The 23,036-nt window shown below is 31.2% G+C and overlaps 1 protein-coding gene across 3 annotated transcripts in view; it reads left to right on the forward strand.

Moving 5' to 3' along the window:
• Window positions 1-14,282, forward strand: part of LOC139514344 (sphingolipid delta(4)-desaturase DES1-like) — a 16,512-nt gene extending 2,230 nt beyond the window's left edge. For all 3 annotated transcript variants that reach the window (XM_071303453.1, XM_071303452.1, XM_071303451.1), the window contains 2 exons: window positions 8,273-9,015; window positions 10,930-14,282. In XM_071303453.1, the coding sequence (XP_071159554.1) occupies window positions 8,273-9,015; window positions 10,930-11,121 (935 nt within the window). In that variant the 3' untranslated portion in view covers window positions 11,122-14,282. The remainder of the gene's footprint in view (window positions 1-8,272; window positions 9,016-10,929) is intronic.
• The last annotated feature ends 8,754 nt before the right edge of the window (window positions 14,283-23,036 follow it).

The following is a 23,036-nucleotide window of genomic DNA, read 5'->3' on the forward strand; positions in this document are numbered from 1 at the left end:
ATCTCATCTGAATTGTTTTACATGTGAAGTTGGGGGATTACAGCTTACTTTGCGGCACAAGCCAATGCTCCATGTTGAAGGCTGTACCGTGACCTATAATTGCTTACATTGAAGAGATTTTGTCATGGATGGAGATATGTCTCATTGGCAACCAAAGAGGGGAGCAAGGGGTTTAACTGTTATGCTGTTATGGGCCAAATTGATTCTTTGTTATCTGTTATTCTGAAAATATATTTGCTGTTAGCTGTTATTGTCTTGTTCATTGTTAGCTGTTATTGGACTATTAGGGTTTTTGTTATCTGTTTTTGTGATAATATATTTGCTGTTAACTGTTATTGAAAATTGGAATGTTAGCATTTTTTTTTTTTGACAGCCCATATTTGGTAGAAATTGAAGACTGTTGAACATTGGGGTCTACCACTAGTAATATTGTGGTCCCGTATTCGGTGAAGGATTTCATTAACATATATACCCATCACAGATCAACACATAAACATATTAATATCAGTGAGGTCAAAGGACAATTCCAGTATAATTCATGATGATTATCCTTTGTAATAAAATTCATCTTTTATGAACGTGTAGCTTGTTGTTCGGTGTGAACCAAGGCTCCGTGTTGAAGGCTGTTTTTTTTTACCTACAATGATTTACCTCTATAAATTGTTACTTGGATGGCGAGTCTGTCTCATTGCACTCATATACCACATTTTCCTATATCTATGTATTTAGAATCAATTTTCTTTGTCTGGGGATAATGTTCCTTGTTTCCCGTACGTACATATTAAATTCGAGCATTTCTTTATATGACAAAAAGGAAAATATATGACCAGGGATATCTGATGAGGATCTCAATTAAGAACTACATGTAGGTCCTTACTACCAATATTAATATGCATTTTTTAACAAAACTAATACAGATATAGTGTATGTTTTCTGGATTATTGCTTAACGTTTTGATAAATATTCCCATAATTAGCTAATTTGTAAATTTATTCATAAAAATACAAAGTGTAATTATGAAAAATCTTTTATTCAAACACCAATATACAAATTGAAATTATAGCCTCAGTCCTCCCCGGAGTTATGTTGTTTCGTTTTCCAATACAAAGCACTAGCATGTCAAGAAGAATACTAATTAGACTTGTATTATTTTTAATTTTTGTTTCTTGTGTACAATTAGGAGTTGAGTATGGTGTTCATTAGCAATGAACTAGTTCATGTAGTATAGATATTTGTTTATGGGCCAGCTGAAGGACGCCTCCTGGTCTGGGAATTTCGCTCTGCATTGAAGACCTGTTTGTGACCTTCTGCTGTTGTCTGTTCTTTGGTCGGGTTGTTGTCTCTTTGACACATTCCCCATTTCCATTCTCAATTTTAATTCATCTCCAAACAAGCGTTATGGTATGGTTATAAAAGTATTCTTTCACAATGGAACAAGTAATGAAATTCATCACCTATATCATTACTAGAGCAAAAATTACAGTCATAGGTTTTGAATCCAAAAATTACTATTTAAAGTTCCAATTGAGGATAACATATTATAAACTTTGTCATAAGTTTACAAATTCAAAATTTAATTTGAAAAGTAAAATTCTTTCCTTGTATCTATTTTCAGTTCCTTAATTGTAAAGAAAAGGTGTATCTTACAGATAGGTTTTCACTATATTTTCATTATTTTTTTATACTAATTGGAAATTTCAAGCTGACGTACTATTTTAATAAAGATGTCTCTGTTTATAGTTTAATATAGACACATGATCATCTAGGGGTAAGGTAGTTGGCTGTGACACAACGAAATGGGCGTAAGCAAACTTAAACACACATGGGGGTCTTGCACAGTCGTACTGCATTTATAAGAATGATATGTATTTTAGTATATTACTTTAACATTAGTTCTTTCAAAATGGCAAACAAAATGTATCAATTTAAATTAATGAATTAAAATGAATATCCTTTGCAATGAACTATGATGTGCTGATATAAAAATGATAAGTACCTTTTGTTACTCGCTACTCACTTTTTATAACTCGATACTCACTTTTTATAACTCGATACTCGCTTTTTGTTACTCGCTACTCACTTTTTATAACTCGATACTCGGTTTTTGTTACTCGCTACTCACTTTTTATAACTCGCTACTCACTTTTTGTTACTCGCTACTCACTGTTTATAACTCGCTACTCACTTTTTATAACTCGCTACTCACTTTTTGTTACTCGCTACTCACTTTTTATAACTCGATACTCACTTTTTATAACTCGCTACTCACTTTTTGTTACTCGCTACTCGCTTTTTGTAACTCGATACTCACTTTTTATAGCTCGATACTCACTTTTTGTTACTCGATACTTGATACTCGACAAAAAGAAATCCTCTAAAATTTTACCAGAGACATATTTTATCTGTTTTTACATGTAGCAAGGATTTGTATATTTTATTTTATTATAAATATTATTGGATACAACCTTGACTAGTATAATATTTTATGACAACTGATTTTTTTTTTTAATCTTATTATTTTTCTCATACTGTATACATGTAGGTTCTTGTGGACAGGACATTTTTTTTAGCCCTTCTTTTTTCTGAAATTAATTATTTTTGAGTAAATAAATCACTATATTGTCTGAACATAAATATACTAGAAATGTTCCATGGAAAATGGAAAACAAAGCATGAGAAATAAATATTAGGAAAAAAGTACTAGATGCTATTACAGCCATTTTTGGAGATCATGCATTCATTATCAATGGACATGTCAGAAGACCCTGTGGTAACCTTTTAGCATCCGCTATTTGTATATCCGATTAAAAGTTTGATTTGTATATTAAATGGCACTCATTTCCCCTGCAATAGATTTGTTTTGCATTGATTGTTCTTATTCAATTATTTTACAATATATCTTTGTTTATAAAATACAAGTGAAACATAATACATGTACTTGTATCATGTGTAGTGATCGAAGTACTGATAATTTATAACCCTTAACTTAAGAATGAATACCCTAACTTAAAAATGAATACCCTAACTTAAGAATGAATACCCTTAACTTAAGAATGAATACCCTAACTTAAGAATGAATACTCTTAACTTAAGAATGAATACCCTAACTTAAGAATGAATACCCTAACTTAAGAATGAATACCCTAGCCACCACCCTTTTTTCAAGTGCAAAATTTTATATTAGGCCACACCAATTTAATTTCTTGTTCTACGGATTTTTGGACTCCAAAATTTGGGGCGAACGAGCGATTTGACAATTTTGATAAAAAAATATTTAATTTGCAAATTTTTTAGGCGAAGCTTGAAAAGTAAAGGCGAGCGATTATAATTTTTTTTGTAAACATAAAATAGTAGGTTTTGACAATATTAAAACTTGATTTATCACTTGTACTTTGACATTTCTTTAATTTCTGAAGTATTTTTTCCCTGTTCACCAAGAAATAATTAAATCTGGTCTATGTATGTGTGACTGAAAATGAGACAATTCTCCATCCAAGTCATAATCAGTTTGGGGGCAACTCCTTAATGTTATAAATATCCCTTTTACATGTTTTATGAGGGATCAATATAAGTTATAATATATTTGTTTGTACAAAAGGGCTCATATTTTCTCAAAGAACTATATATCTAAAAAAATTATCTATCTGTTATTAAATGGTCAAAACATGTCCAAGAATTTTGTAATATTCCTGGACTTTAACCATGTTACAAATGTAACACATTTATTTTTAACAGTTTAATATTATTCAAAATAATCCTCTTTTAGAAAAAGTTGTTTAAAATATGATGTAACTCTCCTCTTTTTCAGTTCAAAATTCTAAGTTTTCAAAGGTTTTGTAGAGAAGAACTATACAAATCCTTGGTATTTCTATTTTCTTTTCTACATCAGTAAAATGACCCCTTGTCTGAGGGAGGGTTGTTCTCAACCTGATAATAACAAACAAAGGTCAAAGTACGGCCTTTTACACAGGGCTTTGATACAGACCAAACAGCAAGCTATAAAGGACCCCAAAATTATTAGCGTACACAATTCGAAACAGGAAAACCAACGATCTAATTTATGTATCCAAACACGAAAATACCAATGAACAACATCAACAAACATAACTGCTGAACGACAGGCCCCAGAATCAATTAGGACAGGTGCATAAACATGCAGCGGCTATGGATAGTTTTGTTTCGCCAGCATACAATATAATTGCAGTTGAAGGCAAATCCTTCAGAAGTTCTTTGTACTTTATTCTAACAACGTACATTTTTTCATAGGGAATATAAGTAAGGGGGAAAGAAACCAATATTTTGTTCTTTACAGGTATTTATGCTGCTATTAATTTATATCGCAGCACTCCCACTTTGGACAAATAGGTTTTATGCTGAAACAAATATTTAAAAACAAATGTTGATATCTTTTTATAATATTTACAAAAAAAAACCGGTGCGGGAAATGGACATGATTACATTTGCGGAGGTGGGAAGCGGGAATATAAAAAAAAAATTTTAAATTCTGTTTTGAAAAAAATAGGTGCAGGCGGGTCCGTCGAACAAGGAATCAAATTGGTGTGGCCTTAATATGAAGTGTAATATTAAATATTTTTAAAACTGCGAATTATTAGGATTTTTTTTTTCTTTAAATTTTCATCTATTGACAGAATATTTAACTTTTATTTGCTATTTAAAAGCCAAGTTGTACATTGCACTTTGAATTAACATCACTTAAAGGGACACTAGCTGTCAAATTCATGGTCACCGATTTGACTCAAATTCTCATATTTGATTTTTAACAATGTAAAACATTTATCCAAACTATCAAAAGTCTAAAATAAACAATTTACAGAGCATGGGGTAGTCGATAATATATAGCTTCGTTTCGTGTGTATTTTAATCCAGATGCCATCTAATTAACTATGGATTTGACCTCAGATGACCATATAAACGATGTAAACATAAATAAAGATATGAATATATATTAAACCAACACGTGCAATTGGATTTTTATAGGTCTGTTTGATTTTATTTATAGATTAAAAATAGATGTTTCTCATTGTTTTTAACCGTATAAGAATGATTTTATGTGCATCGAATTAGTAATCAAATGATTTACCGTAGTTTCACATTCATTGTTGACATTCTTTTTCTTAAATAACCAGTACACGTACAATGCATGCATTGTCAATCTCTAGCTAGGGGTTAAATTGAAGTTCATATGAATACGGATTTAAAGAGGTCGACTCATTCACTTGCAAGTGAATTACTAATTATCAATGTTTCTTAGCGTTATTTGACAAAATTGAACCTTTTTGGCTGCAAAAAGCGAATTGTTATTTCACTATTTCACTTTAATTATTGATTGAACAGAAAAAAAAATCAAACTTTAGATTTTTTATATCTCATAGCTAGTGCCCCTTTAACTAAATCCCATGTCACTTAAATCTATGGATTGATAAGTGATTCATATCAATAAAGACAGTATGCCCCATTAATCATCAATTTATTTTATGTGTTGTTTATTGAGTTTTATATAGTGGCTGGGATTAGGGAGCTACCATTTGATTTTTATGGGGGGGCTAGGATGAAAAATTTTGTCCTGCCTTTTTTTTTTTAGCTGTAATCTCTGTCCTGCCTTTTTATTTTTCACTCTGTTCGGTCCATCTTTTTTTTTTTAGTTTATCCTGACTTTTTTTACCTAAATTGTCGTCCTGACTTTTTTTTTGTAAGTGTCTCATCCTGCCTTTTTTTTTACTCAAAACTCCTGTCCTGCCTATTTTTTCCAAATTTCATCCTAGCCCCCCCCCCCCCCCCCCCCCCCCCCCCCCATAAAAATCAAATGGTAGCTCCCTTAGTTCTAGATACTGAATTGGTAAATTATGTTTTATTAAAATGAATTAACTTTTCTATTCTTGATTTATTTGATTGGGTCCTTTCTACATTTAAATGACCATTAGATTTATGAACTTTAAATTAGGTGTAGAAGATTTATGTAATATGTTTAATACATAATTGTTATGAAATTTCTAAACTAAAACATTTGTCGTGGATATATAATAGGGTTTACAGAAAAGAAAAGAAAAACAGAGAAAGAATATAAAAAATGGAGTTTAATATGATGCAAAAGTGTAAAGAAAAGCTGTTAAAAAAGAACTATATGTGCAATATTGACAAAAAATATGATGAATAGAATAATAAAGATATCATTATTAAATTACATGAATATTTTTAATAATAGTACAATGCATACAATCATTTTATAAGCATTTTACAGAATTGGTAATATTTGCAATGATTAAGAAAGATGTATGAGGAATTTAATGAAAGTAGAAACCAAGAACCTCCTATCCCTACCCTCATGTGTATTGCATGAATACATGTATATCACAGAGAAATGAACATCAGTGTTTACATTGGTATTGAATGTAGTCCCAGCAACATGGTCTATCATAGTGTTAACAAAAGAAAGAAATTCAATACAACTAAATTGAATTTTTAATTGCAAGTATTTGTAGATATGCAAATCCTTAAGAACTATTCCACAATCATATTGATTATGAAGACATGAATATTTTGCCAACACAGTTGAGTACCGCTGTCCAAAAATAAAATTGGGCCCTATTTCACAAAATATACACAGTGACAATAGACTCTGAAATTATTATAAAGAAGCTAAAGTTGGTTGGCTGTTTATGTATAAATATACCAACTTCAAATGTTTCATTTTAGAATGAACAAAAGATGAATAGTTGTAAATTGAAATCCCACAAAAGACATTTTTCTTGTATTGTCAGAGGTGTTTTCAATTTCATACATACATTGTGTAATGGCCTGCACAAACTTGCTAACCTAGTACATGTGTACACTCATGACTGAATTTAAATATGTCGTCATTTATGATATGTATCTGTGTAGACTGTATCTAGATCAAACCTGCATGTCAATATTGTAATGCGTGTTTTACAAATAGTGCTTAATCTTTGATTGAATGGATAAAGTTTTTAAAGGTATCACGAAGTACATTGTAATAAATGTATAAAAGTTTTAAATAGATTAATTTAACGTTAACACATTCATGCCGCCTTATTATTTTGTGTTACTGTGTTCTTCCACCGAAATAATTCTTCATATATATTATATTATAAGAAGACGTGGTATAATTGCCAGTGAGACAACTACATGTATGTTGCAGCTGTATTGATTGATGAAAGTAACTGATTCAGATCAAGGATTTTGAAAAAAGGGGTTCCTGGCAAGACACAAATGTTAGGAGTGACATGTATAGTTTATAAAATTACCCTATACCAGTACGTATGAACATTGATGCTCCTTTGTGGGGGTGGGGGCTTTATCTATCTCTGAATAACAACAAGTAGATCATTTAAAACACAAAATACCATAAAACAGGCTATTATTTGAACTTGGAATTATTTTTAATTATGGAATTTGCATAATTTCTTGTGTTTAATTTTTTTTTATAAATTCCATGTTTATTTTGTATTATGATCTTTTGAGCGGTTAATAACACTTTCCATACAATGTTTTTTGGTTAGATAGTGTTGTGCGCGGCACAGTACATTCTATTGAAAATATATTATTTTCTTTGTAATAGAAAGTGTTGTGCGCAGCACAGAACATTTCAGTACAGAATAATCATGGAATTTATTAAAAATTTCAATAACAAGAAATCAAGCAAATTCCATAGTTAAAAATAATTCCAAGTTCAAATAATAGACTGTTATAAGTACATGTGATGATAAATGTACATGTTAATGTGAAGTATACCTAAAGATAGCTACAATGTACTGAACAACCATTTTTATCTAACAAAAAAAAATCTAGATGAAAACATAGTCTTCAGATTATGTATTTATAATTGTTTTTAATATGACTAGCTTAAACACCATAAGATTGACCTGAATAGACAAAACATTCACTCACTCAGGATTAAAAAAACCCTGAGATTACCGGTACTACAAACTAGGGATAAACACACAGAAAAATGTGGCATAATAACAACTTTCAAAATCAATATACAATATATGATCTTTATTCTAAGTATCATTCAACAGCATGGATTATTCCTTATACACTTTTTTACTTACCCTAATAATTCATTCATTATATACACTGCTCTTAGATGGCTCTTGCAAGTAGGAGAGATCAATTTAAAAATGGAAAGACTATTATTCTGGTACTTTTTTACTTGCTAAGTGTTTTTTTTATTATTTACATTATTATAAACTGATTTCCTGTTATGATGATTTTTTCAATTATTTTTTTCCAGCTAAATATCCAGAAGTAAAAAAGCTGATGGGACATGAACCTAGAACAAAATACATTGTGGCAGCTGTGGTGTTATTCCAGATTCTCAGTTTATATTTGATAAAAGATGCATCGTGGGTAACAGTGGTCATATTAGCATACTGTCTTGGTGGGACAATAAATCACTCATTAACTCTTGCTATTCATGAAATATCACACAATTTAGCATTTGGTCATAGCTATCCTTTGGCCAACCGAATTTTAGGATATATTGCCAATTTGCCACTAGGAGTGCCAATGTCTGTTTCCTTCAAGAAATATCATCTTGAGCATCATCGTTACCAAGGTGACGTGGAAAGAGATGTAGATATTCCAACAGAAATAGAAGGAAGATTTTTCACTCGTACATGGTCAAAATTTGTATATTGTTTACTAATGCCATACTTCTACACTATTCGACCACTGTTTGTACGACCAAAACCTCTCACAGGTTTAGAACTTATAAACATAGTAATCCAAGTAGCATTTGACATTTGTATATATAACTTTTGGGGTATTAAACCTGTATTTTACATGATAGCAGGAACCCTTATGGGAACTGGATTACACCCATTGTCTGGACATTTTATAGCAGAGCACTACATGTTCATCAAAGGCTGTGAGACTTATTCATATTATGGACCTTTGAACTACCTAACCTTCAATGTAGGCTATCACAACGAACACCATGACTTCCCATATATACCAGGATCAAGACTTTATAAGGTTGGTACATAATCAGTTACTAATTATTTTTTGCTCTCAAAAATTTGAGTAAGTAAATACATACATGGTCAAGAACTTGCATACTAGAAATTTTCTACACAAGATGGAGCAGTTTTTTTCTTTTGTCTATAAAATAGCAGAATTTGCTTTTATTTTTTCAAGTTTGATTGTTGTTATTTTTCAGGAAATGTTGACTTCTTTTTACTATCAGTTTTGACTATTGACAACAGCCATATCATAGAAAAAGCTGAATTTTGCACAAGAAGGGCAAACAATACCACTGTCCAGAGTGTAATTCAAACTCATAGATCAAAATTAAACTGACAACAACATGGCTACAAGAGAAATAAACAAACAATAGTATGCAAAACACAACGTAGAAAAATAAAGACTAAGCAACAGTCTGTTTATTGTTTAACATAATATGTTAAAATCCGAAGGCAATATTTTCGTACAGTAATATCAGTTTAATATTGTTTTTGATATTGTAGAAAATCTATTTTAGTATTTATTTTGCACTAGTTATTTGCACAGAAAACAATTCCAAATCTTTACTCATACATCTGCTTGGATATGAAAATTACAAAACAAAAAGTAATGTGACTGGTGTTAGGCTAAATGGCATGTACCCAAAACAGTGAGAATGTGGAATGAAAACTGATATATATATATACATGTGTAGTGTAAAACACTCAAGGTTATTTAAGCCTTAAACATGTTAAAGGGATTATGTTTTACTTTCAAACATTTTATAATCACTAATTGTAAAGTGTCAGGAAAAAACCCCAGATCAATCACTAAATACAATGTGCATATATAATAATAAATATTTATTCTATTATAATACTGGCATGTACATTTATGAATTTCTATCTTTGATACAAACAAAATTATGTCACTGCTAATAAGCAGTTCATCAAACACCCTAGAGAGTATGTATAATAGATTATCAGATTGATATGCTAGTCATTATAAAGTAATATTGTATATATCAATTAAGGTCATTGAAAAATGGATGAAGTTACTTTAAGAAGCACTGGTATAACTGATTTTTTTTAATTTCTGGACTTGTTCTTGAATTTCTGTTTTATGGACATGTGTTGGAGTTTGGATATTTCTGGTGTATATAGATTTAAGAAGATGTGGTATTAGTACCTATAAGACAACCCTCCAAGTCACAGTTTGTAAAAAGCAAACCATTTTATGTCAAAGTACAACCTTCAATAGTTTTTACCAGACAAATCCTAATAAGATTCTTCCTTTCAGAAATTTTAAAGGAAAAAAGATATATTTTAAAACTGTTATTCACATTATTCAAGTGTTTGGATAGATTTTAAAGTGACAAGATTATAATATTTTGAAGGATTTAATGGTCAATATTTAAATCAATATTTTTGACTTTAGATAAAGTATGATTGGATGGTAATCCTTCTGAATATGAACAAATATTTGAATTTTTGAATTATGTTTTGGTTCTTTATTTGTTTATACTTGTAAAATTAAATCTATACTGTATACATGTACAAGTAACACTCTGGTTGTCTAATCAAACAAGTTTATAAAGTTACCCCTTTGACCAGAGAATACTTACATTAGTAGAGAGATGAACTTGAAATTAAAATCCATAGGTGCTATCAAAGCTGTACAAGAAGAAGGTGACCTGAAAGCATAGTTTTTTGCTTAATATTGTTGACCTTTACTGTTGGGTGACTGTAACTATGCTAGGGTCGTTCTACATTCTGTTCATTTAAAAGTTGAATGAACCAGGAAGTATTTACTTTGATAATTTTTAAGTAAATTTTTACTATGCAAATTACCTTTTCAGTAGAGTTTAAACAAAAAAACTAAAAAAGTACATGCTCATATATCAAAGTCAATAATATCTTATTTACATAGCAAATATCTTAATTTCAGGTGAAAGAGATTGCTCCAGAGTATTATGATAATTTACCCCAGCATTCATCTTGGTGTAGAGTGATCTTCAACTTTATAACTGATCCTTCCATAGGACCATTTTCTCGAATCCGTAGAAGAATGAAAACTGACTATGAGGAGAAACATATAAAAGATGTCCAAACACCAAATGGAAAGACACATGCCGATTAGAAGAAGTTATATTCATCATCTTGTAATCATGAATTTTCACCATTGCTTTTTGTCATTATTGTATAGAAGGTAATTTGAAGAAATAATAGATTACAATGTCAATAACAAATAAAATGGCAGTACATATATTTTAAGTCTCCAGGAACTATAATCCAGTAAGAAAGGCATGACTGGGGAAACATTTTTATTTGAGTATTTCTGACAAGAATTGGCAGGAAAATGTATTTAACATGTATTGAACTTGTACAGGTTATTTAACCTTTAATATTTTAAGAAGGACCTTTATTTTTTACAATGTTATATAGATTCTAATGTAAGATTGTTTTATCAGTTAGTGACTATGCAAAGGAAACATATTAAGTTTTCATTGATTCACAATAACATGCATAATGTGAATTTATATGCCATGCCTGAATTAGAAACTTGGTACTGTGGTTACATTATTATTCTCGGAATATCATATTTCATTGATTTTTGGGGAAAAGATGAAGAATTTTATTTTTTTAGACATTTTCTTTATTGGTGTATGCAGACTTGGAAAAACCACAAAATTCACAGAAATACATGTACCAGTTTTTATATCCATGAAAACTGGTATCCATAAAAAATAAATGAATCCATAGTAATTTTGTCTAAAGTATTATGGCTTTAAAGATCCATTAGAAATATGTATTTGTAAAAAAAAGTTGTGAGGGGGAGTGAGTTAGGAAAAGAGAGAGAGGGAGTTAAAAAAGGGAATAACCCGGAGTAGTAGGGAAGTGGAAGTAGAAGGGATGGAAGTAGGAATGAAGCACTCCTGTCCTCCCCCCTCCATTTACAGACCAATTATTTTTTACATTTGATGTATATAACATTGTCTATTTTTTTTAATTAATTTAAAAAAAAATGTTTTAAGAGATTTGTATAAATACAATGTGCCCTTATTATGTTTTTGTTTGTCCTTGCACACCAGCTAATAATTAGTATTTGCTTGTCAACATATATGCTGCTTTACGGTTTCATAATTTTATTTTTGTCTTTAGCTATCCTAAACTAGATGGGGTTTTTTTCTGTAAAGAAGAAATATCTTTTAGCTGTCCTGAATATTGGATTCCAATGCTAGTCTGTGATTTCACAGTATTAATTTTTCACTTGTCCATACGCCACATAACCGCAACAAGTTTTCAGGCATCCGAATTGTTAAAAGCACAATTGTGATATTCTATCCATCTTTAAGTTGAGCTCTTTCATGAATAAATGAGATGCAAATGAAAAAAAAGTGAGGGGAGATTATATATATATTTTTAATGTGACCATGGTGACCTTATTCTTGTTATTAAATTATTTTAATTAGCTTCAGCATTTAAACTAGATCTGAGAGCATCTATCCATCTGTTTTCCATTGTTTTTCATTAAAAAAAAATCAGGATTGATCTCTGCAGAATTTAAACCATGTGTTTTAGTGCATAATATTTTTTAGACAGAGGGTAAGGTAAATACACTTTTTTGGATGAACTATTTGATATTGCAAGGATAAAAGTATTTTTTCAATTTTGATTGGTTTGTTCCAGACAGTAATTTTTTTTAGTAAAAAGGATAACTTATGCCAGGTCAATGTCTTTATTGGTTTATTGCCAGTAAAAGCTAATAACCAATACATTCTGTCTGCATTTTGTTATTTGAATTAGTAAGTTTCAGTTCAATAACAGTAAATACTTATTTAAATCTTTTTCTAATGCAGAACGAAATGATTGTACATGCGAGATATGTATATAGATGGCCCAAATTTAAATTCACTTAAATGCTATAATATCTACCTTTGTTCCTTTATGGTGAAAATATCAAAACCACTCGATTCTTTTTGTGTAAACATTTACTTTGGATGGAGACATCATTATGATATGATAAACATACAAGTAGTATCCTAGAATTTGTGTTGTTTGTAAGCTAGCAGTATAGAGTCCTTCCCCCTATTTATTAGTGTTTTTTTTTTAAAGATTGACAGTCATCTTATATTTGATCAAATCTATTTATTATTACCCTAACATTTACTATAAACATTACAAGTAAATTGCACTGCTAGTGCTAGTCGAACAAATTGTGCCCTGACAGTGATGTGGAATTATCATGCTCAGTTTGTACCCCAATATCAGTAGGGACAAGTCAAAACTTTCCAGGCCAGTAGATTTTTGTTTAAGGGCTACCTGGTAGCCCCTTTTACAAGTGTAGAAGTTTGATATTTTCACATCCCTGAATGATTAAGTTATCTTGGCAGGTCTGTGTCTGAAAAGTTTTATGTTAATTTGTCATTATTTATAGATGTCATTATTTTATTATTTCATATAGTCCGTTTTTGACACAATTTATTGTTTATTCTTGTACTTGTAGTTAAGTATTATACAATCAATTTACTGCTTCAAAATCCAATGTATTCTTATTTATATTTTCAGTAGCAAACACTTTTTTAGTGTGACCGGTGAAAAATGTCCCTTTAAATGAACAGTTAATCATGAAGTTATCTTAGTTTTAATTTATGATGCAAATGAAATCACTGTTACTCCTTTTTATTCTGATAGGGAGACCAATAAAAGACATTTTCAAATTGCCACTATTGTGAAAACATATTTACATATGATATATAAATATAACATGTTCAGTTAACAAAAGCATTGGATAAAAAATAGTTAAGACAATTATTTCATACTAGTGCACTCACTTTAGTAGTGAATTCCACTGGTTCTTTGATATATTTTGTACAGATTGATAAAATTTCGACCATGCACTTTCTTTTTTTTTAGGATGATATTGTTTTACTTTTGTCATACTGAAATAATGGCCAGACTTTTTAATTAGTCTTGTTTTTTTTTTTACAATGAAATGACTTTATTTTTGCCATACTGTAATAATGGTAAGATCTTGTTCGAACTTGTTTATTGATTTTGAAATTCATAACTCATTTAAAAATATTCATAAAATTGTCAGTGTTATGTTCGATTTTTTGTCTACATCTATTCTAATTCATGAGCATATTTTCTCATATATTTTTATACCTTCAACATTTCATTGTTAGCACTATTCATGAGGAGGAGCTGATTACTATAACTACACTTACTATAAGGAGTGGATGTGTGTTGGTTATGCATAAAAGTTGTTTTGAATTATTAATAAAGATTTGCATTCAATTGTATTATTATTAATTTATAATACCTACAGTAATATAACACTTCATTAATTAGAAGGTAACATGATTGTTATTCTTCATTCTGATGTTTGTTCAAACCCCAAGCCATGAATAGCATATATAAAAAGTGGATTCCAATTAAAATCAAACACAAGTCATGAAGAAATTGAACAAAGCAAAGAGAAAGACATATTCTATGGTGACCTGTTGTATGATATCTATTTTTGGTGAGCTTGTGTTGATTAATTGCTGTCAAAATGATGTGGATCTCGAATCTCTTTTGATCATCATATCTATTATGGGGTTGCAAAAAAACTGGTTTATTTGTACCACCGTTTAGTTTGATTGTCATGATCATATACTGTTGTTTTAATATTAGATTATGAGAACCAGTTTCCATGGGTATAAGCTTTAGTGAACCAGAAATTTAAAAGGTTATCAAAGTTAACATTTTCTATAAGTTTGTGCAAAACAAAGATATACATTCATGAAAATTCAATTTTCCCTCTATCCACTTAAATAAATGCCCATGAAGATAAATGAACTAACACTTCACTGCGTAAGGGAAGATTGAAAGCCAAAGAATCTTAAACTCTTTGGTAGTCTTGTTTTGGAAAGGTTGTTGAAGATTGAAAGCCAAAGAATCTTAAACTCTTTGGTAGTCTTGTTTTGGAAAGGTTGTTGAATTGACCGATGGCTACGTCAAGTGAAGTACAGAAATAATATGTAAAGCTTCTCTTCTATGCACAGAGCCCTTTTTGAGGTAGCAGTCAAAATAATCAGTTTGGAGTTTGATAATATGTCTAGGTAGGGTTACATGTATTCCTGTGTACTGCTTCCTTGTGAACTAAAAACACATTGAAAGAGTTGGTATTGCTTTGTTTCATAAAAAAAGAAAGGCCAGCGTAGATACACGTATATTGTCTTTAGGAGGAATAAATCCTACCTAATAAGAATCACTCTGATTCAAACAAAAAAATCTACGAAACTGACACTATCAATATGATTGATTGACAACATATTTGATACGTTTGGAGGACGTGTTTTTCAACAGACTTTCGGAATTCCAATGGGATCCAATTGTGCCCCTCTTCTGGCAGACTTGTTACTTTATTATTATGAGGCTGACTTCTTAGGAAGAAAGATAAGAGGTTAGCAATATCCTTTAACTTTGGAGTTTCTATCCCATCGAACACTAAGAGTTCAGCTAATTTACTATCTTGTTTGAATTGATTTAACCTGAGAATAAATAATGATAGACATGGGACCAAATAACGTATTTAATGTTTAACCAATAACGTTTAATGTCTTGACCGTTGCCCTATTTCACTTGAAAAAATGATAATTTTCATTTAAATGTGCATGTCTAAAGTGAACATCCCTGTCCCCTGCTATTAGAAATGCTAAGCCCTACCACCTCAACCATCTAAATTCCTTTGACTATTATATCAAGATAAAATAAATTGCTACATAAGAGTTCGCATAAGGCCCCCTCTCTACACATACACACATATTTCAAGAATGTTCTCACAATATGAAATTGGTTCTTCATCCAAAACTTGTTATTTTATTGTAAGCTCTTCAGAAAGCACATTTGATTGCATTTGTTTCAGGGATTTGATAATCATTATCATGACCGCTTATTTTTTAAGCCTAACCCGCTATATGGTAAGCTCAGGTGGTTTTTGGTTGTTGTTTTATGAACTCTACTCAGGTTTATTTATACATGTATTCATTCAGTTTTTACCAGAACATAGCGTTCAGCAAAGCAAGGGAAGTCTTAATAATGGGATATTCCATATACTAGTAAATCCGAGATGTGCAATCTAATTAAAAATAGATCTCTTATTTAGTTATACTACACATCAGTATAACTAAATCAGAGATCTGTATTCTAGTTAGAGCCGAGAGGTGTTGACTCGATATAAGGTTTGAACTCGATTTGAAACTGATATAAGATATATCTATAAATTTTTATTGTCATTCAACTAGGGTAATCATATAAAAGCCGTCCAATGCTCAAAAGGAATTGCTAGCTATTCAAACAATTGTATGACATTAGTAATAATGTTAATTTTAAAGTAGAGACATGTGATAAATATTATATCATATTATATTATATGTCTCTGGTAAAAGTTGTTAACTATCAAAATCGTTTGCGACATTCATTTGGAATTAGCTGTATCTGGCAAAACTTTTAGGAATATGTTGGTCCTCAATGCTCTTTAACCTCGTACTTCATTGTGGCCTTTTAATCTTTTTTTTTATTCAAGTGTCACTGGTGAGTCTTTTGTAAACGAAACGCGCGTCTGGCGTAAATACAAAGTTGCATTCCTGGTATCCATGGTGAGTTTATTGTAAATATGCATAATTTCACACTGTTTTCTGAAACCCCTATATTTCCCGTATTTTCACTGTATCTCTTCAACTTCGTCCTTTTTTTTTTGCCTTTTAATCATAAAAGTATATTGATTCGAGTGTCATTGATCTTTCAAGTCGAAACGCGTGTCTGGCACATGTAACATTTCAATCCTGGTGTCTATGATGAGATTATTTATATTTATTCAACCTATCGCAATTACGGAATTGAAGAAAATTAACTTACAAAACACATTTTACCCCTTCATATGTAGATTTGCTTGTGTCTATAGTCAATACCCTTTGCTCATATAGTTTCCCATGTAAAACATCTCAGGATTGCAAATATCTGGTCTTAAACGTCCTACAGGAATACCAAGAAAGTGCTACAGTATAATTATATCTACAATGATTTCTGTCCATTTATAATTTCTTTGATACACTGTGAAAATTCGTGGTTTGGACAAGAAACCATAACCAGAGACATATATGGCTCTGCCTTAACATTGTCCATGTTATAACATATTTCTATGTTTTAATGATTGTTTTGTCTTTATCGTATTTGATACAACTTTTCGAAATTTTTGTGTTTGTAATGCCATCCTTGAACCTCGCATTCGAATTGGCCATCCGGTGTTTTGCGTCACGACGCTGAGGGGTTTAATGTAGACGAAACACAAGTCTACAAAACCAAATCATAATCCAAGTATCTTTGACTAGAAAACGTATACAAACGTTTAGTCACCAGCTACTTATTTACTCTTCCTGCAAAATTTCTGACCTGAAGAAAAAATGATAAGTAACATCATTTGATGATTTCTTTTGAATTAAAATGAATCTCGACGTAAACGTGTGTAAGTAACATCGGACATATTTATATTTTGCAAATATAGATGTATTGGTGACAATAGTGTTAACGACAAGTTATTTCGATTGAAAATTCTGCCTTTGATATTTTAAAGTCTAGGCAAACACATGTAATACGTATTCTATGTCTCTGGTCAAGGTATTTATAACATGTACTTATTTTTAAAACCTAATTTAAAGAATTCTTTGTATAAATACTTCTAATGAATTTTTTAGGTCAAATATATGTTATTAAATGTAAAAAGCTCTATAGATGTGAAATAGCTTTATTGTAATTCTGCTTAGTTCAAGGACGAAACATACGCTAAACCTAATAAATGTTATGAAACCAGTTTAACAATATGTATAACTCCTTGTTGTTATTCTGTTCATCGTTGGTTGGATTTTGCAATATAGCTTAACCTTTTAAGTTGAGCCTTCAATTGGTCATATTTGCATATGATCAAACGTTGGACAAACACATTCATCATTTGGTCCAAGATCAAGCATACAATGTATAGTATCAACTCTAATCAAACTTTTTTTGTTTTTCAAAATATTATATTTCGGGTATACAAGGTTAACAGAATTTCACAGCTATCTATGACACGGGAAGCTCAAACCTTACTAATACTTTTTGCATATCAAATGTATTTAAACCTGTTAAGTCCTTAAAAAATACCAAGGTAATATATATGTTTTTCATTATCACTTTCAACACTCTAATAGATATATTTATCAAATAACTGTTTCGAACAAATTCTTCTACTGGCTAAGCCATATTATAGTGATGAAAAACCATTTGCCAACACTGAATTACAAGGTGCAGCTTGAAACGAAAGCAGAGTCGAACCCTGACCAGGTTTGGCAAGTATGAACACAACATTCAAGAATTTTGGATCCTTCGGACCTTAATATGAACCAATTTAGAACAGGGGCCAAAAAAAAAAATTATATATAGACATACTTTATCTATTGAAAGAGGGCGATATCTAAAAATACCAAAGCAGAGTAGGGTATGTCTTTGCTGCAACAATGGACACATTGAAGATGAACTACACTTTCTTTTAAAATGTTCCTTCTATAACTAAGTGAGAGATAACCTTATTAGAAAATTAAATAATGTTCTATTGAACAAAAAATTACCTTCTATATCATATATTTTGCTTATACCAATTCTAAATAGTAATTCCCCAACAATATTAAAAAGTGTTGTCAACTATTTGAATGAATGCTTGAGAAACTCATTATTAAAAGGTACTTGATTTCTGTAATAATGGATATGCTTCTCTTTTATTTTTTATATATTTCTCTCATAATTATCCACTGTCACTCCTTCATTTTATATATGTTATTGTAGTTTAATTTGTTGTCATGACCATTTATTGTCAATGCGTTAGTGCTAATAAAGTTATCTTATCTTATCTTATCTTATAATAATACAGCTTAGTATATTTGTTCAAAGGTCGTAAAACAAGTTTGTGAGTGTCGTCGGGAAATGTGGTCAATTTGTTTCATTTCATTTCATTCATATATGCCTCTATATATTCTTTTAATTAAATATCGAGGCTCTTAAGAGCCTGTGTCTCTCACCTTGGTCTATGTGCATAGTAAACAAAGGACACAGATGAATTCATGACAAATTGTGTTTTGGTGATGGTGATGTGTTTGTAGATCTTACTTTACTGACGATTTTTGTAAAAGATTACAAAAAATTGGTAAAAAATAAAGGGCAATAACTCCTCAAGGGTTCAGCTGACCAGTTTGGTCATGTTAACTTATTTTTAAATCTTACGGCAAAATTTCCTTAAAATTACTAATTCAGGGGCAGCAACCCAACAACCGGTTGTCGGATTCATCTGACAATTTCAGGGCAGATAGATCTTGACTTGATAAACAATTTTACTCATGTCAGATTCGCTCTAAATGTTTTGGTTTCAGAGTTATAAGCCAAAATCTACATTTTACCCCTATGTTCTATTTATAGCCAAGGCGGCCATCTTGGTTGGTTGGATGGGTCACCGGACACATTTTTAAAACTAGATACCCCAATGATGATTGTGGCAACATTTGGTTAAATTCATTTAAGTTTCAGAGGAGAAGATTTTTGTAAAAGTTAACGACGACGACGGACGACGGAGACGGACGCCAAGTGATGAGAAAAGCTCACTTAGCCCTCTTGGCCAGGTGAACAAAAAATAGATGTCAATGTTGAAATCTTTGTTTATTTTGATCTTTCAAAGGCGCCATTTTGTAAAATTTATCGTGGATTTACTCAATACAACAGAAATAATTCATTCAGAAATAGTAAACCAGTCGATAACGTGATCCGAAGAGAAAAATTAGCAGGAAATTTGAAAATTTAAAAAAAAGCGAAAAAAACATAGCAACGCGCTTGCGTTGGTTAGCGCTGCGGGCAGTGCAATAGAGCAGCGGTCAACGTTCTTCAACTTTGTACTTGTTTGGCTTTACAACTATTTTGATCTTTGCGTCACTGGTGAATCTTATGAAGACGAAACGCGCGTCAGGCGTATTAAATTATAATCCTAGTACCTTTGATAACTATCATATTGATATAATAATAATAACATGTTCTTGTCCAGATAATCATATAATATTTGCCTCTGGACATGAAGCTATTATCCATTTGTCAAACGAGTAACTTGCATGTTAGTTGCATCATTAAGTCTCCAATACAATATTTAGAGGCTAGTTTTGGCTACGTTTCCTTACTCTCATCTGAATGTGTGTGCTATTATTCTTAGATATCACTTTCAACTTACATTGTGCATGCTAGTTCCCATGCAAGTCTGGTGTATCAAGTGTTAAACAATGCTCTAGATTTAAATGTCTAGTTGTGCATCAACGAATGTGCTGTGTGCATGGTAGTCTTTTAAGTGGTATTTTAATGGATAAAAAGAAGAGTAGGGTTTACATAGAAACTTTATCCAGGAAAAAGTTAACAATCTTGTTTGATTTTTAAAAAAACTTGAAAACAATAAATGATAAACGCGGGGTCTCAAGTAGTTTAATATGGGATCAATTATTAGCATATTTAATGGTAAAACAATGACTATAAAGTATATATTCAATAGGTCGAGACGGTCTCATTTACAGGAAACACAATATGGTATCGTGTTACTCTATATGAAATTCTCAACATAAAGTCACATGATTCTTCTAGTTTTATCATACAAAAAAAAAAAGACTCATAATAGTTATCAAAGGTACCATGATTATAATGTAATACGCCAAACACCCGTTTCGTCTACATAAGACTAATCAGTGACGCTCAGATCGAAACTGTTATAAAGCCAAACAAGTACAAAGTTGAAGAGCATTGAGGATCCAAAATTCCAAAAAGTTGTGTCAAATACGGATAAGGTAATATATGCCTGGGATAAGAAAATCCTTAGTTTTTCGAAAAATTCTAAGTTTTGTAAACAGGAAATTTATAGAAATGGCCAAATAATTGTTATTTCATGTCAACACCAAAGTGTTGACTACTGGGCTGGTGATACCCTCGGGGACGAAACGTCCACCAGCAGTGGCATCGACCCAGTGGTGTTGATAGTTATCAAAGGTACCAGGATTATAATTTAGTACACCAGATGCACGTTTCGTCTACATAAGACTCATCAGTGACGCTCATATTTGTTATATTTAAATGTTACAACGCAGGCGGATTCCGGCGAGAGTGGCGGGGTTGCGCCCCCTAAATTTTTCAAAGCTTGGATTGTCCTCGGCTTAATTATTTTCAAATTTGCCTTAAAGCCTTGAAGTATGACTATAAAACAAATGGACGTATACTTTCTTTAAACAGAAATTTTTTATTTTATACAAATCTTCAAAAAATGTACTGCTATTGAATTAATGTACAATGTATTCCCTATCTGAAATTCGCTTACAGCTTTTCCATATGCAGTGACCTTTACCAGCAACTATCACAATTCGCACAGCATAAGAACGAATGGAAAACCCGTGATGTAAAAAAGAGTAACAAATATGGAAAGGAGTTAGTATTTGCCGATTCTGAATAGAAGATGCCTACACGAAATCAGTTATGTAGCAACATTCCAGCAGCGCCTGCATACAGAATATATATCTCCCAATTGATACAATATTCCAAGACTTGTATTTCCTATCATGATTTCTTTGACAACAGGGTTGCTGCCCCCAAAGAAGCTATTAAACCAAGAGTTCCAAGTGGTGAAGTTGAAATCATCCTATCGTAAATCTTACGGATGCCATCACAACTTGATTGACCGTTATGCATGGAATAACCGTTTCACAGATGATATCGAATATGTTACTTATGTTCTAACTACAATCCCCTTCCCTTTTCACGAGTGTGACCTACAGAATAAGACTATTTACTGGATTTTTAATAACATGAGTAACATGACGGGTGTCACTTATGGAGCAGCATCTGCCTACCCTTCCGAAGCACCTGAGATCACCCCCAGTTTTTGGTGGGGTTCGTGTTTAGTTTTCTATGTTGTGTCTTGTATTATATTATTTGTCTGTTTTTCTTTTTCTTTGATAGCCATGGAGTTTTCGATCTATGAATCCCTCTGGTATCTTTCGCCCCTCTTTTACTGTGGATTCATTAATATTCGTTGGATAATAATTTTCGTGGATTTCGTGAGTACAGAGGAACCACGAATTTAAATATTCAACGAATTACAAATTTTTCTCAGGAATGTATGCAAACATTGAAAAAAACACGAAATTAGATATACACGAATATGCAAGTTTTCCTCAATCCACGAAAATTGGTACCTACGAAAGTAAATGAATCCACAGTATAGTGTCATGGTTACTGCATTAGTTACATAGTTTCCTTAGCTTTGAAATCACAGAAACTCGTTTCATATGTCTTTGATTCAAAAATACTAAAAACCAAATACAGTTTCTCAATAATTAAGCGTTTCTGACATACACTATGCAGATCGGAATTAAGAAAATTGCAGAGTCATAGATCATAAAAAGACATTTATGGTAATATATAACAAACGATTTGTTTGATACTTTGGTTAAGTTTATATCATGTTATACTAAGGAGGTAAACAATGATCAGTAAAATAATTTGATAAAATATTTTGAAAAAAAAATGTGAATCTTGATGAAAGCATGTTTAACATTGGACATATTTATAGTTTGCCAAATATGGGCCCAGCTAAGATATAGATGTATTGGTGATAATTGTAAAAATATTTCAATTGAACATTCTGACTTATTTTAAAGTCTACTACTAGGGAATTATAACATGTACTTATTTTCGAACTTAATCTAAAATATTCTTTATATGTGAATACTACTGAATTATACGGTTCAAAGATATATTAAATAAATAGGCTCTTTATATAAATTTGAAATAGCTCCATTGTTATTCTTTTCAGTTCAAGGACGGTATATTATTTAAACATATTAACTTTTATGAAATCAGTTGAACAATATATAGAACTCTCTGACGTCTTTGTTTTCATCCTTGGTTAAAGTAAGCAAAATATCGTGACCACTTTTAATGGTATGCTCTGAACGAGTCGTA

Source organism: Mytilus edulis, chromosome 3 (genome assembly GCF_963676685.1).
Source record: "Mytilus edulis chromosome 3, xbMytEdul2.2, whole genome shotgun sequence".
Taxonomy (NCBI): domain Eukaryota; kingdom Metazoa; phylum Mollusca; class Bivalvia; order Mytilida; family Mytilidae; genus Mytilus; species Mytilus edulis.